Source organism: Schistocerca serialis, chromosome 2 (genome assembly GCF_023864345.2).
Source record: "Schistocerca serialis cubense isolate TAMUIC-IGC-003099 chromosome 2, iqSchSeri2.2, whole genome shotgun sequence".
Classification (NCBI taxonomy): Eukaryota; Metazoa; Arthropoda; class Insecta; order Orthoptera; family Acrididae; genus Schistocerca; species Schistocerca serialis.
Window position 1 is genome coordinate 582,700,521 of NC_064639.1, and position 18,347 is coordinate 582,718,867.

The 18,347-nt window shown below is 38.9% G+C and overlaps 1 protein-coding gene across 1 annotated transcript in view; it reads right to left on the reverse strand.

Moving 5' to 3' along the window:
- The window catches only part of LOC126457597 (cytoplasmic dynein 2 heavy chain 1), an 808,157-nt gene that overhangs the window by 629,979 nt on the left and 159,831 nt on the right, over window positions 1-18,347 (reverse strand). The window contains exons 12-13 of the mRNA XM_050094037.1: window positions 15,451-15,549; window positions 9,913-10,046 (exon numbers count right to left, since the gene is read on the reverse strand). Of these exons, the coding sequence (XP_049949994.1) occupies window positions 9,913-10,046; window positions 15,451-15,549 (233 nt within the window). The remainder of the gene's footprint in view (window positions 1-9,912; window positions 10,047-15,450; window positions 15,550-18,347) is intronic.

The window sequence follows — 18,347 nt, forward strand, 5'->3', positions numbered from 1 at the left end:
ACTTTCACATCGTAATATGTAGCACTACTATGCCTGGATGGATACTGTCAGACAATAAACTGGAAAAAAACGGAACTTTCTTTATTTTCTGTTTTCACAGACGAGAAAGGCTTCATGTACTAATAAGGTTTGCAAATCCACATGTGCACATGGTCTATAACACATTTTTTGTAGCTTGGGAAACGTTTCCTTAAGGATGTGATGTCACATGCCATTGCAGCAGCCTAGCGCAAAATTTCCTTCCCATTCATGACAGCCACAAGAAACACATTTTGAAATCAGATGAGCTACCATTCATTTTTTCCGAACCGCCCATTATCCACTCTTTTGAAAGATCTGGCCCTTTGAATCAATTCGGGAGCAGAGTGCCCATCTCTACTTCAGTCACCTCTTGCATCTGCTCCTTTAATTGTGCATATGCCCTGAGGAAGTTCCTTTGAGACCTCTCTCTGCTTCCCACTACTAATTGCCAGTTCTCGCACACCTGAAAATACTTCTTCCAGCTTTTAAATACTAAACTTAAAGACCATTTATGGCTATAAAATACAACATATGGCTGTCTGAAAAACAAGGCTCCACCATCCATGTGGTGCTTCAGCAGTCCAGTTACTCCACCACCAGCAAAGAAGTACACTACTGCCAAAACTAGTGTTCTTTTTCTCCTTCACCTGGCAACCTGAAGAAAGGATCCATATCACCTGTCCTCCTTTAAGAAACCTGCATCTCTGAACAGTGATCATCTTAATGTTCTTCTGATACAAATAAATATGTGGGTCTGTCCCTACTACTATCAACATTACGTCCTACACTACACAGACAAATAAACTACACAAAATCGATACACATAACTACTCTCTTGACCTTAATGTATAATGATTCTGAGGTATCCAGACTTCCCTCTCCCACAGCCCATCATTTTGCTTTTTCCTCTTAGTCTTCCTATCTTGTCTTTACTAGCACTTCTCGTGGAATCATCTCTGGTGCCGCCTTGAATGGTCACAGACGTCCCATGTGCACACTCGTTGTCACTGTTTGAAACTGTAACATCACATTCACCAGTGACACAGTTTTAACTACTTGGTATGGGTTCTGGTATTGTGTTAAAAACTTCTTTGTCTTTCCCTTCAGCATATATGGACTCGACAACATCACCCATTGACCAACCTTATACTACAGTAATGTACCCACACACCTCATTTCCTCTTCCTGTTTCTCCAAAGATTTTGTATTTCCTCTTTGTACCCTGTTCCACCCCCCACCCCACCCCCCTTTAGTTTTATTGCAAAATCACAGACTGCTTCTCCCTTTCTTCCACTCTTCTGGTCAATCAAAAGGTGACACCATCTTTTTGCCATACACTACCTCTAATGGTGATAACCAGGTGCCAGTATGTACTATACAGTTATATTCATTTGTGACAAATGCTTGGTATGTCTTACAATTTGAATGATTTTAATCCAAGTTGTTGTTGTTGTGGTCTTCAGTCCTGAGACTGGTTTGATGCAGCTCTCCATGCTACTCTATCCTGTGCAAGCTTTTTCATCTCCCAGTACCTACTGCAACCTACATACTTTTGAATCTGCTTAGTGTATTCATCTCTTGGTCTCCCTCTACGATTTTTACCCTCCACGCTGCCCTCCAATACTAAATTGGTGATCCCTTGATGCCTCAGAACATGTCCTACCAACCAATCCCTTCTTCTGGTCAAGTTGTGCCACAAACTTCTCTTCTCCCCAATCATATTCAATACTTCCTCATTAGTTATGTGATCTACCCATCTAATCTTCAGCATTCTTCTGTAGCACCACATTTCGAAAGCTTCTATTCACTTCTTGTCCAAACTATTTATCGTCCATGTTTCACTTCCATACATGGCTACACTCCATACAAATACTTTCAGAAATAACTTCCTGACACTTAAATCTATACTCGATGTTAAAAATTTCTCTTCTTCAGAAACGCTTTCCTTGCCATTGCCAGTCTACATTTTATATCCTCTCTACTTCGTCCATCATCAGTTATTTTGCTCCCCAAATAGCAAAACTCCTTTACTACTTTAAGTGTCTCATTTCCTAATCTAATTCCCTCAGCATCACCCGACTTAATTAGATTACATTCCATTATCCTTGTTTTGCTTTTGTTGGTGTTCATCATATATCCTCCTTTCAAGACACTGTCCATTCCATTCAACTGCTCTTCCAAGTCCTTTGCTGTCTCTGACAGAATTACAATGTCATCGGCGAACCTCAAAGTTTTTATTTCTTCTCCATGAATTTTAATACCTACTCCAAATTTTTCTTTTGTTTCCTTTACTGCTTGCTCAATATACAGATTGAACAACATCGGGGAGAGGCTACAACATTGTCTTACTCCCTTCCCAACCACTGCTTCCCTTTCATGTCCCTCGACTCTTATAACTGCCATTTGGTTTCTGTACAAATTGTAAATAGCCTTTCGCTCCCTGTATTTTACCCCTGCCACCTTTAGAATTTGAAAGAGAGAGAGACAAATCATTTTTCCAACTGTTCCATGAACTCTCTCTGTCCTCCCATTAGCCTGCAGATGTAGTGGTCTAGTTCTCAACGTCTCACTCTCAGCAATCAACACAATTATTTCATCAGGTCTGACGTGAAGTTCATCCCCTGGTCCACTATCATCATTTGTCACATTCTGAACTTCAATGTCCACTAATGTCTGTGTGAATGTGATCCGGACATAACAAGAAAAATGATCTATTATGGTCAGCACAAAATTATTACCTGCTGGTGGTCAGTTGAATGGTCCTAACATGTCCACCACAATGAAACTAAAAGGTTCTGTTACTTCCAGCAATCACTGTAGCAATATCTGCTTCTGACTCAAATTGGCTCTCTGTATACTCCCCACAATTCTTGATGTATCTATCTGCATCATCCTTCCTTTCTTTCCACCAGCACTTCTCTGCCAGCCTCCTACTTGTTGTCCTGCATCCACCATGGCCTGACAAAATGTGATCATGCATTTCACATAACACTTCCAATTTTAACTTGGCTAGCGCCACCACTCATGGTCCTAATTTTGTTCCTCTGCACAATAACCCATCACGCATACCAAATTGCTGCTGTTTCTTATACAGCCTACATTCCTCATGAGCGTTCTGTGCTGCTCGTCACTCTGCAAGATTGTGATCCAGTGCCTGTATGAGCTCCGTTCAAAAAAATTCAGAGCATTTGTAATTTTGTGTGTTGCAGCAAAATACGGTTGGCATCCTGGCACACATATAGTGTTTAATCCTTTCATTGCTGTATGTCTCTTAGTTATTGTTCAGTGCTGTATTGCGTAGTATGTGTCACACACTTTGTAAATTTTGAGATGGCAGAGCTAAAGAAGCAATGTGTCTGCATTAAATTCTGTGTGAAATGGAAGAAAACCTTTACAGAGGCACGCCAAATGATGCAGGAAGCCTACGGTTGTGAGTTCTTAAGCCATACTTGGAGTTACAAATGGTTCACACAGTTTAAAAATGGCCAGATGGAAGTTAAGGATGACCCTTGTTCAGATGCCCTTTAACTTTTACCAACAACGCTCATGTCAGGAATCTCAACGTAACTGTGCATGCCAATCAAAGACTGACTGTCCCAGAGATTGCAGAAGAATGTAACATTTCAGTTGGATCACCTCATGAAATCCTGAGACAGCATCTTGGAATGCAAGGTGTTGCTACCAAGTTTGCCCCATGGTTCATGAGTCAAGACCAGAAAGACCTTCACCTCGCAATCTGTAAAGAGTTTTTGGATCGCTCAGTTGAGAATGAGATGTTCCTTAAGATAATCAGAACTAGTGATGGCATGTGGGACTACGATTATGATTCTGAGACCAAGGTTCAGTCTTCAGAATGGGTTGGGAAAGGTTCTCCAAGAGCAAAAAAAGCCCATCCGGTCAGCTCAAATCTCGAAGCCATACTTATAGTTTTCTTTGACTTTGAAGGATTAGTTCACCATGAATTTGTGCTGCATAGACAAACTGTTAATAGATGGTACTATGAGGATGTGTTTCAATACCAGCGAAGAAATGTGGGAAGGAAACAGCCTGAAATGTGGTGAAACAATTCATGACTTTTGCATCACGATACTCCACCCAATCATTCGTCCCTGTTGGCACATGACTAATGCACAAAACATGAAATCACTGTGCTGCCTCATCCTTTGTGCTCTCCAGACCTGGCCCCTGTAGACTTTTTTTTATTTCTGAAGTTGAAAATCCTGTTGCGAAGACAAGGATTTGCAATGACAGACACAATAAAACAAAATTCACAGAAGCCGCTTCGCTTGATGCAGCAAGAGGTGTACCAAGATTGCTTCCAGAAGCGCAACCAGCATTGAGCATGGTGTATCAATTGTGGAGGAGAGTACTTCGGAGGAGACCATGCATAATAAGTAAAAGGCAAGCGAAAAAAAAAAAAAAAATGTTGTGGGCAAAGATCCAGAACCTTTTGAACAGACCTCATATTACAGCTATCTTTCTGCTTATCCCTTCCCCATTTTTCAGCTTGTGGTTTATTTCATACTCAAATTCACTGAGTCAATGGCTATCTTGTTAATCTTCTAACAGGTCTTTCATGCCTAAAACCACTATACAGCTGCATGGCCCGTTATCACCTTAAGCTTCCTTCTGTGTAAATAATATTGGTAGCATGTTATTCTGTATACTACAGTAAGCACCTCTCTCTTCGTTGTATAGTAATTTCTTTCTGTGGCATTCAATTGTGTTGATGCAAAGGCAAAAGGATGTTCTTGACCACTGACCTCCTCGCTAAAAATGCAGCCAAGGGCATAGTTTGGTGAATCACATGGCAATACAAATTATTTCTGAAAGTCTGGAAATACTAAAACTGAAGTGGATGTCAACACCTCATTAAACGCATCAATTGCTCCCTGACATTCCTCCAACCATACAAACTTAACAGCTTTCTTCAGCAATTGCATAAATGGTCTTGCAATATCCAAAATCCCTCCACAAACCTGTTACAATAATTTGTCAGACTGATGAAAGATTGTTACTCCCTTGTAGTTCGTGGTACTGGAAAATTTTGTATGGATTGCAGCAACCTCAGATCAGTCGTTCCCCCGTTCTTACCTATGACATGGCCCAAGTAGTTAACTTCCTCCAGAGCGAAGTGACATTTTTCAGCACTGAGTGTGAGACAAGCTGCCCATAATCTGGTGAATACTCCTATTATACACTATGTTCCTGCACATCCCTTGAATGCATGATTGTGTCACCAAGATATACTAAGCAATGGCGTGGTTTCGCTCCTCTCAGTTCTCCCTCCAGCAGCCATTGGAATGTTGTCAGCACATTCATCAACCCAAAAGGTTGGTAGTGCCGTCATTTGCTGCAAAAGCTGTTTTTCGTATATCTTCAGTAGCCACTTCTAAGTGATGGTATCTCCTCTTTAAGTCCAACGTAAAGAATTGTTTGCTTTCACCTACGTTATCAATGGCCTCCTTGATATTCAGAATAGGCTATGCATCTGTTGCTACCTTGCTATTCAAATAACAATAATTGCAACAAAACCAATACTTCTGTGAACCATCCATAGACTTCTTAGGTACAATTACAATTCCTGCCATGCACTATTGCTTTCTTCTACCATTCTGTCAGCTAATTGTTGATCTATGAACTTTTCTAAAATTGGTTGCAGTGACCATGTTATTCTATATTGTCTTTGGTATACCGGTGCTTCATTTCCTGTTGGAATCCTGTATTGTGTTATTGATGTGGCAGCCAATGGACTTCTAGGAAAAAACGGACCCTGGAATCCTAGCAACAGGTTCTCCAACTGTGCTCTTTCTGCTCCTTCAAATGCTTCAACTTATCACAAAATGCAGTCCTAGCAGTGTCGTGTGCCCCCTTATAGCTTACACCTCCTGTGTGGCAATCTTCCACACCTGGAATCTCTAGTGTAGCTAATACCATTCCATTTAACAACTTTACATCTTTGACGCCAAAATTATGTGCACTGATTGGTACCACTTTTCCTCCATCCCCTTCCTGTACATGTACAATACTATGTTTCACCAAACAACAGTCTTTGTCTAATACTTCACTACCCTCCGATGGTTCTGTTACACATATCATACCTACTCATAAGTTCAGTTCCACATTCACCCATAGTGATTTTCTGGTGCCTTCTGGCACACAATCATGCAAATCAAGACTTAATACTATTACTCATGGTTTAACTGGACCTTCTTGTATACTAGACACTCCTCGCAGCAGATTAACATTGACAACAGTTTCCCCTAGTCAGAATGTCTTCCCCCTCAGTTCCACTACAGGTCATCAAAGGTCAATTATGGCATCATACTGATAAAGAAAATCTAGCCCTAGGACCCTGCCTAACCTCTCACATACATGAGGCACCTGTACTCAGGAGGATGATGGTTTGAAGCTGCATCCAGCCATCCAGATTTAGGTTTTCCATGATTTCCGTAAATCGCTTTAGGCATGTGCCAAGATGGTTCCTTTGACAGGACATGCCCCATTTCCTTTCCCATCCTTCCCTAATCCGAACTTGTACTCCATCTCCACTGATCTCATTGTCGACGGGAATTTAACACTACTCTTCTCCTCGACTATGAGGCACCACTGCCTCACACTGCTTAAACATGGTTGTCCTAGTGACACTACTGACAGCAATGATCGTATATCATTACCCCCTACCCCACGTAAATCATATCGTGGTGAGTCTCACTGTCTCCTACCTACTACTTCACTCAAGGCTACTGACACACATGCTCCTTTGTCCGACAATACTTTATAAGCTCCTTCATCCGCAACACACATTATGGCATAACTTGCATCTGCATTCATTCTGACTGAACTTATTCCTACCAGGAATTCCCGTTGGCAGTCCTAACTCCCTTCTAAGTTTAACGGACCATTCCTATTCCCTGGATTATCTCTACCATTATCCCTGCAACTCTGCTGTTGACCAAAGCCTCCTCTACTGCCGTTTCCACCAAACTGTTGGTGACCTGTGTTACTCCTGTTATGCTGTGGGTTCTGTAATTGGTACCATAGCCTCTGTACATGTCCTGTTCAATGACATTTACAACACTTAATATTCAAAGTAAATACCTGTTTTCACTCTCTTACCCCTGTCAACCTACTAATTTCTTTTTATTCCAAAGCTAACCTAATCTGCTCATGAAGATCCTTACACGCCCCTGTACACTCTCTCCTAGACATTTCTGGTGTCAAATCTTTTAAAAAAGCATGAAGCGCTAGTTGCTTGACCTCCTGCAGCACCACTTCATTTACCTCCATGTTGAATGAGAGCTCTACATGTTAATGTTCATTTTCGTAATTCTATCAACAAAGGCTTCTACTTCCTCATTATGTCTCCTGGATACCATCCCTAATTGTTACTGAAAAGACCATGTGCTATTATGCTTCATGTTATTGTTCCAGCTGCTGTCTCAAATGGTCGAAAAAAGTTTCTGTATTTCGCAATGCTTCTGTGCAGCTTACACATAATTTTGTTTCTCCTGACAATCATAACCTTGCAATCTGCAACAGCTGTTTATCTGACAAAACCCCTACGCCAGCTGATGACTTAAGATCCTCTATAAATACCAACACATCCTCAGAGCTCTACCAGAGAAAGGTGAAACAAGATTTGCCAGCCAGATCCACTCCTAGAGTTTGCAACTCCAACACTTCCATCTCATGATTCTTTCCAGCTAATTCATTTAACATAACCACATTATCCACTCACAATTGAGCCACACCTGATCCACTAATGACCACACACCTACTTCACTGGTGTCATCTTGTGTCTCTGCGACCATTATCCATAATAAAAATTATGCTACAACAAAACAATATGCGCAGAACAGTTAGTCACGAAGCGTTCTACCAAGTTACTTCTTCTGACTAATCATGAGTCACCTGAACTCTCTACATTGCCTAGTCTTGTGACCAAAATGTTTACAAGTAAAGCAGTTCCACTATTGGTTCAGTACAAGGTGCAGAATGCCCAAGTAGATTACACTGAGTACAACACACAGGTACTAACAATTCATCTGTACCATTACTCTCAAATTGCAAGAGATACACACATGTACCCCTGGTTTTGTAAATGTAACTTTCATAAAATCATGCCCTCTTAACTACAGCCCCATGATTACCACCACACAAAAACAAAATAATCTCACTCAGTCCAATGATGATGCTGCAGGCTGAGGCTCGAATAATGTGCTGCAGGGATCACACACCCTCTGCTGTTGATTGTCGCGACGTTGGCCCTCCTGACATCACTCTTCCCTCCTGACATCACTCTCTATGAACCACCTCTGTAGGGGTGGTGGATGTGTGGTCATGCCACAGGTGGTGGGGAACCAGTGTAAATGCTGTGGACAATTTAACAGTATAACTTCACTACATCTTCAGTTCCACATGGGACAGGCATGCCTCTCCTTATGAGTCCAGATGGTGCACCTGGCATCAGCCACTAGGAAGGCACTCCACGAAGCTGCATCAGGACTCTGGGCTGGCAGGGAAGGCAAGGCCATGGCCAGTTGCAACACAGGCGCTTTCTGTCAGAGTGACATGCCAGGCAGCAGGCCTGCTGCACTTTGCTCCACAGTGGCGGAGGCAGCTGTGTGTGGGTCTCCACTCGTCCCCTCGAACAGGCAGTGGATGGCAGCTGGCACTGGAACACCAAGTTCCTCCCTGGGCTTCAGCGTCAGAGGCAGCAGGTATAAATAGCAGGCCAGTGGGGCTGTAGTACCACGTTTTGTGAAGGACCCAGTTTGGCAGCAGAGACACAGCCTGGTCTCGAGGTGGAGGTTGCTGCTGGCTCTGCACAGTTGTCTCATGGTTTGGCAGTGATCAAGCGTCTTGGTGTGGCTACTCTGCAACTATCAAGTCCCAGAATCGAATTACATCCGGTCCTCAAATTCAGCCTCATTTATACTCCGTTACTGCCCATTGTTCCTCTAAAACCTGTGTCTAGTCATGTCGCCCGTAACAAATAGACTTGCTGGAGAGTGGTGGCAATAACCCTTGACTACATTGTTCTTTGCCGCATGGGGTAGTTTACCGATCCTCTCAGCTATCATCATTTTGAAACTCACTTGCACATCTGTTATTGTGCCCTACATGCCAACATGAGTAGCTGACAGACAGTGCTGTCACCACAATACTCCACAGAGACCTCCATATTATTTTCACTCACTTACACTAAAGATTTAATACTTTTACCTCAAATACTGGGTAGGGCCACTACAGCTTAGAAACTTACCAATAAAACATAAACAAAAAACATCAACATGAATAAAAACTGAATTTTTTTCATGGAAAAGCCACTGAGCAAACCATATCGAGCAATAAATCAAACAATCGAAAAATCCAGGTTGCAATATCAACAGTATAAGGAAATGTATGGTGTGTAACAGTCTTTTTGTTGTGTTGCCTGCAACTTAATGTGATATCTTTACAGTGAGTAGCAGTCTATTCTTTTCCTTATATTGTTTATATCAAGTAAAACCCATCCATGAGGAGTATATTTTTTACCACCTGCCAAGATTTCCACTTTGTTGTTTTATCAAGACAAAAACACCTGAGATATATAACCAGAAGTATTCACTTGTTAATTTTTGAGGAAGTGGAATTACTAACAAAATCTTTATTTTTTTTAAATAACAGTTTGAGAATCTGAGTACTGATCTCAGGAACAATTTCCATGTTGTTTCATTTAAACTTTTGAAGCCTTTGTCTCATTTTCAATTTCTAGAAAGTGCTGTACCACAGAGGAATCACTTGTATCACATAAATATTATTTCTTATCGAGTAAGTTCATTAGTTTTCCCAGTGTTCATTTTTAACAAAGAACAAAATTTGTATATTGTGAAAAAACTACATTACCTGAAAATAAGTTCAATACTGATTTCACTCAAGTGATCATTCAGAGTCTCCAAACCTAACTGATAATGATATTCAATAGCCTTATATAGCTGGTAATCCCAATGTAAGCGCCATGATTTCATATTGACAAATTTCTGTAAAAACAAAAATTGATAATCAATTTATGTTTCTTAAATTCAAAATATGTAATACAACAGCCAGAAGGAGGAACTATTCTAACAGCAAGCAGTGCATAATAAACAATCTAAAAACTGGAGCAATTCAGTCAGAGCTATGTAAAAAAATACTGTGAAATAAATTGTGTATTGGATTTCAGTACTATTAGGCCCTCTAACTATTAGTATTTTTGCACATGACAAGTACTGTCATTTAACTATGAATAGTCTTTAAATACATAAAAAATGGTACTCAGCAACAGAAGTGTACGAACTTTATTAGTGATCAAAGAAAAGAGGTAAAAACATTTCACATTTTTGGAAGATGATTTTACAATATATAGTTCTGGTAGAATGCATGAAACTGAGGAGTGAAGGTAACAACTCTTACATTAGTGGAAGTGTTGAGTTCTTGACGGGCACATACACAAGATTGAAAATTTTACTAGCTTTTGGATGAATATTTATTTTAAGTTAGGGTGTATACACACACACACACACACACACACACACACACACACACACACACACACACACACATCTCACACATCTGTACAGCTACGTTCTGTTGGCTGTAACAGGATTGCAATTCTGCTCCTGCAGCTTGCCTGGGATAATTTATGTTGGGTGGAGTGAGTGAAAGGAGTTGGGGAGTGGGAGCAAAAGCTGTAGAAGGGTGTCGGGCACCTGTGACAAGTGGGAGGGTGGCAGCAGGTACATGGGATTCTGAATGGGATACAGGCAGCAGCACCAGTGAGTTTGTGCAGCAAACAGTGACTATGACATGATAATTATGTGGAGGACTGATTTGGGAGGAAGTTATAATGGGTCATTTAGGTATATCATGTTTGTTGTAGGCTGATGTTAAAAATAATAGAATTAATCCCAATAAGTGGTAAAAGATCCAAAATGAGAAAGAAAATCAAATAAGAATATTTTAAATTTTACTTTCATAAAATATAAAATTTGCTGTGCCTTCACCATAAACATTCTGTGCCAAAGAACAGTTATTGTGGAACAATACATTACACTGTAGCCAGTTGCACATTAAACACAAGTTATCACATGAAGTCTTATGAACTCTATATTGCAAAATTTGAGCTTTTTTCGAGAGCACCAGTGATGCTGCTACACCATAAGGTTACTATATCATGGAGGTGGTAAACGTGTCAATTGTAACGCATCACAGCTGTACTTATAGCAGGGATACAGTTCCAAATGAAAGAAAATTAAGTTTGCTCCTTCTCATTAAGCAATGATGAGGTCCAAGAAAAGACGCCAGAAGAATTTGCGCAAAACTAAAATCAAGAGCCTGGTAAGAAGATACAAGAAACTTTACACACATTTAATGCAATCTGCAGATTCCGAAATTGACTTGGTAATGGTTTCTGTAACATACATCTAGCTTTCCGAGGTCAGTCAGGTTCTGAAAAACAGTCAGTAATGGAGTTCAGTGCTTGATGTGTAGCACAGAGCATTATTTTTTGTGCAAAATTCGATACTTCTGTCAAACAAAAGTATTATGATAGTGATACTTGTAAGTGCAAGAAATCCTACAACTCAAAAACATTGAAAATATCAAATTTTAAAGATGGAAACACATCGATACTGACAAGAGGATCGAAAACTTAAGCTACCTAATGTACGTGATAATAAAATGAACAACAGTTATGGGAGGAAGTGATCTAAAAGTAATAGTCAGCTATAAATGCCAATATGCAAACATTCAAGCAACTAGAAGAACCTTGAAAATGAGCAAATTAAAAAGGAAGATCTGATACAACCTGGTAAGACTGTCAACAAATGGCAAGACAAGGAAGTGGGTAAGACGACAGAAAAATGTCCAGGTACTTGGCAGCAGTTATGACCAACAACACTCTGCTGTCACAGGTCAGATTTAATTCAATACTTCTTTAAACAACATACTGAATGCTGTGCTGTAAAATCAGTTCTGGAAACTCTGTCCCTCATAATTATAACAGTTTACAGAGCACCCGCAGTAAACATTTCAAAGCTCCTTTCCTAGCTAGAAACAATTCCTATAGAACTTTAAAGAAACAACAGTAAGATTATATTATGTGGAGATTTTAACACTAATTCCATTCCAAGTAATAGTAGCCATGAACAGTCGAAACCATCATTGTTCACATTCAACTTATTCCCTATGATTGCATTCTGAACAAACATAGATTGGCTCAGAAAGAAAATTTCTGATAATCCGTACCTGAACCCCACGTGTTACATGAAGTAAATGAACAGAGAGCAGGAAAGCAGCAAGTGATCACATCAAAGTTAAAAATGTCAGAACATTAAATGCTGAATCTAACACTAATTTAGAAATACTTTACAATGAAAACAACAGAAGAAGTATTACCAGGCAGACACTGAATGAGAAAATCACTTCATGCATAAGCTCTTTCCTCCAAATCTCTGCAGCCTGCTTGCCCCAAAGAGAGATTAAAATCAAACCAACCCCACAGGAAAGGAAATAGTGCTTGGCAAAAATAATGTAAAAACTATATGTAACATCACAAAAAGTGAGACAAATAGGAACACAAAATTAGAACAAATAGGGAAATCAAAGTCCTCTATAGTGGAATCAAAAAGTGGGAGTTTCAGAATTCAATGATTTTTTTTCTCACTGCAGTTGGGAAAAAGAGAATACCACAATAACCAGTCTCCCGTACGAGCCATAGATGTGTCTGATCACCTGCAACATGTGACAAACAATGCACTTCATTTTGAAAGTGCAACTACTAAAAATAATCTTATAAAAATCATAAAATTAGTAAAATGTACCCAGTCCTCGGGGTTTTGAGGTATATCAAGTACAATTTTAAAATCCTCTCTACACTTAATAAGTCACACATTGTGCTATTTGTGTAACTTGCCAATGAAAGCTGGCATATTTCCTGATAGATGATGGCAAATCACAAAAGTGGAGAACGACATCTAACACCCAACTACATGCCCATCTCTCTGCTGCCAATGTTTTCAAAAGTGTTTGGGAGAATAGTTTATGACAGGTTTTATAAACACATTGCACAAAATGAATTACTGAACCTTTGCAGATTATCTTTTGTAAAGAGCCATACGCAGTCTCACTAATGAAATTTTAGATGAGTCAAATTTCACAAGGTATCCAGTGGGAATCTTTTGTTAGCACGCTAGGGCCTTTGATTGTGTAAAAATATGTTCTACACTATGACCTCAAAGAAAACAAATAGTTGTCCTAGCAGATATGTAAAGTTACTAAAAGAACATGCTACAAGGGTGTCTTCATATCTCTCAGGATATTCACATTATAGGACAAGATAGGGCGTCTCTCCTAAGGATCATCAGGTACATTTTCTCTTTTTAAGGTGGTATTTTACATGTGCATTCAATAGAGAGGTCCAAAATTACTACAGTGGGATATTCATTTTATCTATATGTATTAACAAGGACAGTAAAATACAAAGAATAAACAGAAGTCCATCACCAACTCAGTAGCACTGCATGTTTAGTGGTAGCAGTCAGTGCAGTACAGGGCAGTGCTGTCACAAATGGAGTACTGGTTATTCTTCATGTTTTACTGATCCTGTAAATACGTATCAATAAAATGAATATCACACTATCAAATGGGTATGTAAAATTCTGCTTTCAAAATAATTTTGTTTGTAACAGGAAACAAACTGGCACTTTCCATCAAAATTGTGCATCGCATGAAAGATGTAATGAGTAGTGTTTATTTGATCAAACTATCACTACACAATGTGAAAACGAAATTACAAATATCGGTTGAAACACCAGAGGAAATATGCCTGATGACTTTTAGGAGAGACATTCTGAATACAAGTGTTGTTGGTAGCCAACAATAGGACAATTTCTCAGACAAACTGTGACATTCACAACGATGACACAACAAAAAAATACACATATATATTTTCACCAAGGCTCTGCCACACTGGTAAAGATACATTAGGGAGTTACAACAAAGAAACACAGTAAGTTTCCCATCAATATAAATAGGGAGATCAATAATGTACACATCTTCAAAAGGAAACTAAAACCATTCTTAACAGACAAAAGTTTTGATAGAATAAACAAATTCTTATATTTGTAAAGTTGTCCTTAGTGTAAGAATAGTGGAACTGAAAATCTAACTTCACACTTAAGTAAAATACAAGGTGCAATCAGTACCACAAAGTTAAAATAATAAAACATAAATAAAAGTGTAAACAAAGTCCTGAATATGAAAATGAGGTATTTTTATTTATGTTATGAAGATAAAATGTTTCACTTTAATTGGTAAGATGAAATGTACTTTTATTTATTTCTGTCTTGAAGATAAAAATGTGTGCTTCTATTTATTTCTCATTTTAAGTATGCACATGCAATTTTTGCCAAAGCACATTGTGGTTGTAATATTACATACAGTTAAATGTACTACAAAATGACTACACTAAACTCTATATGATATTAAAAAAAATAAAAAACTCCAAAATTTATCTATAATAGAGCACATCACCAAGAAACTAGTTGACAAAATTTAATGACGTATAAGTAGATATGCAAAATATATTTCCAATATGTTACACTCTACAATTATTTGTACTTGTTCTTTTTAAGCCAAAGGAGAAGCTGCCTCAATAGGGAATTGGTGACAGTATTATCTATATGCTGTCTATAACAGTTTTCATATATCCAATAAGACCTCCTGAGAAAGTTTCAGTTTACATATACATATTCAGTAATACTATATTTATATTCTGACACTGTCCTTAACAATTGATTTTTAGTTTGACACAGTGTTTAAACGCATCTAGTGTCAGCATTATTCAAACTGACTTTAGTTTTACAGATTGTACGTGATACATAACCGATAATGACAATATTCTTTAATGTTTCATCTTCTCAAATTCTTTAATTGGTTGATTCAGGGGAGGGGACCAAATGGCGAGGTCACTGGTCCCATCAGATTAGAGAAGGGTGGGGGAGGAAGTCAGTCATGCCCATCCAATGGAAACATCCCAGCATTTGCCTGAAGTGATTTAGGGAAATCATGGAGAACCTAAATCAGGACGGTCGGATGTGGGTTTGAACCGTCATCCTCCCAAATGCGAATCCAGTGTGCTAACCAATGCGCCACCTCGTTCGGTCCTCAAATTCTTTCTTGAAAAGTATCTATCAAAAGTAGCCATTGGAAAATGTCATTTTGAGAAAATGTCATTTTGAACTAGTGTAGCAGACTATTTTTTCCCACAATCACACAAGAACAAATTTTCTAGATAATGAGGCAGCACTAGCCACTAGGAATTGGAGTATACTTTGAACTAAGATTGTTAATTAGACGTGTGTGTGTGTACAAGTGAGTGTCTTAAAAATATGTACAGTGACTAACCTGTTTATCCACTTGATCAAATATATCACGTATATCCCTCAAAATTTCCTTCATCTTGTGTTGATACCGCAGGGAATCCGATTCCATCAGTGCAAGAACCTGCAACATGACACATAAGTTACCATTAGGTAACAATAGACACACTCCTTCCCCCCCCCCCCCCCCCCTCCCCCTCCCCTCGCAACCAGATATTTTCTATTACACATTGCTTTGGTCAAAGACCTTACTTTATGTATGTATTTTTGGAAAGTAGTGATAGACTAAAACCCAAAAATGAATCTTTGCCTTTTATGAGTAATGCTCTGAGATTCAATGGAGCTCACACAAAGGTACAAACCTTCCAAATACATTAACATTATATGCCACATTGTATCTTAAAAATGGATGTCACCCTTTGGCAGAAAAGTATTTATCATTTGAGACCGCTGTTTGTTCCTCACTAAAGAAGTGGCAGCGTACTTATCTACGACCAACAAAGGTCTGGAGGTATATCACTTTGCACTTCAGTATAGACTATAATATTAGTTCAACTTTTATAATAATTGAAACAAAATGACAAGAAAAGAAAATGTCACCTCTGTGGACAAGTGGATTATCTGTGTTAGTCACAATTTTATTTTAAGGGCAATACATCTCCTTCTCATCTGATACATTTGCATTAAAAATATGGCTAGGTGACAGTTGTATGGTCCTTTTTATGTTTCTGTTGGCATGTGACAGTTCTGGTTGTGTAAATCAATTTGTAACAGGAACTTCTGCCTGGAAATAAGGCTACAGTTTACAGACATTAACTGTTTAGAAAAAACTGATACAGCCACCACAATAAATTATAATACTGTTTCAACGAACCTAGGTGGGCTCTTTGGGCACATCACTGCAAAGAGTGATAACATTAAACATTGATCAAACTTCAAACTAAATGGTTTTTGAACCACAAGAAACAAAAAATCAAAAACTTTCTGGAGTAGTTAATTTGTTGCATTAGTCACTATTTTATTTGAATGGCAGGGCGGATTTAAAGGACACGCTCTTAACATGTGATGAATTTGTCTTAAAATAATTGTTACATACATTAAAATTATTGTTAGGTGATAGCTGCTACGTAACATTTTGTTTCTGTTGTCAAGTGGCACTTTCTAGTGAGCCATTTAATTTGGCATGTGAAATTATGCCTGGGAATAAATGTACAGTTCATGGACATTAATTACTTAGAATAAAATAGCTACAGCCTCCACAAGTAATCATAATACTGCTTTCAAATAATCTAGATAGCTCTATTCCGTAAAACAGTAGGGAATTATCATTATTTTCATATTGAACTAGATGTACCCAGTATGTCTTGCAATACCGTGGGAAGCAAAAAAAAGTTATTTCATAATCTATTTATTGGCGAGTTTTTGGATACACAATAGTTTTGGTTTTTCCATCTGGTGCACACAAATAAGTCAGATGGTTTCCCACACCATATACAGTTGTTCATGTGGGAAGCATGGATTTTCCAAATTTAGTCTGTCAATTGTAGTGGTTGTCCCTGTGCCTTCATGGTCATTTCAAATGTGAGTCAGAATGGAAATTGCACTGGAACTCAAATGGCATATATGTTGGAATCGCTGGTATGCGATTAGGAACATTTAAATTTCCATTCACTTGTTCTTAACAGCAAATCTCGGAAAGTTCTTGACCGAATGATTTGAAAGTTTTGACGCAACATTGTGAAATGTGTTGCAAATAGCTTTAGTAGTAAAGAAGTCATAAAACAAAAGCTATGCCTCATATGTTGGTTTCTCCTGAATCTCAATGTTTACCAGGAGGTTTGAACAAAACTACGGAGATTCTTCGGGAACTCAAATGGAGGGAAGGCGGCATTCTTTTTGGGAAATACTACAAAGAAAATTTAGACAACCGGCATTAGAAGCTGACTGTTGAACAATTTTGCTCCTGCCAACATATGTCACGCATAAGAACCACAAACATAAGATACGGGAGATTAGGGCTCAAACGGAGGTGTACAGTCGTTTTTCCCTTGCTCTATTTGCGAGTGGAGCAGAAGGGGAAATGACAAGTAGTGGTATGGGGTACCCTCTGCCACACACCTTATGGTGGCTTGCAGGGTATCTATGTAGATGTAGATGTAGATGTACTCCTTTTTAAGGGCTATGAACCTTCATAAGTGTGCAGAGAACAACTCACCACCGAGCGAGGTGGCGCAGTGGTTAGCACACTGGACTCGCATTCGGGAGGACGACGGTTCAATCCCGTCTCCGGCCATCCTGATTTAGGTTTTCCTTGATTTCCCTAAATCGTTTCAGGCAAATGCCGGGATGGTTCCTTTGAAAGGGCACGGCCGATTTCCTTCCCAATCCTTCCCTAACCCGAGCTTGTGCTCCGTCTCTAATGACCTCGTTGTCGACGGGACGTTAAACACTAACCACCACCACCACAACTCACCAAAGTTTCATCACAGCTGGATCAATGGTTTACACTGAGTTTCCTGGTGTACAATGTGTCAAACAAAACCTTTGTTATCTATTCCTAAGTGGTACAATTGTCTATTCAGTTTATGAATGAAACCAAAAAAATCAAATAGTACATTGTTTAATGAAACTGAATGATCAGTATGAAAGGCAGACAGATACACTGAGAAATAAAAATAAAAAGAGAATACGACCATTTAACTAAGAGAAACTGTTGGTCACCTCATGTGAAAGATGTTGCTTTGTTGTGCTCCATATCTTACATCTTTTCCATGAGATGTACTGACACTGGACACTGGAATGTTCGTCTTTGGCATGCTAGTGTAAAAGGTGCATCAGATAAATTCATCTCAAAAACTTGGGTACAAAAAGTTAATATAAAATTAAAATGTGTTTTTCCTGGTGACTGTACCAAAACTCATG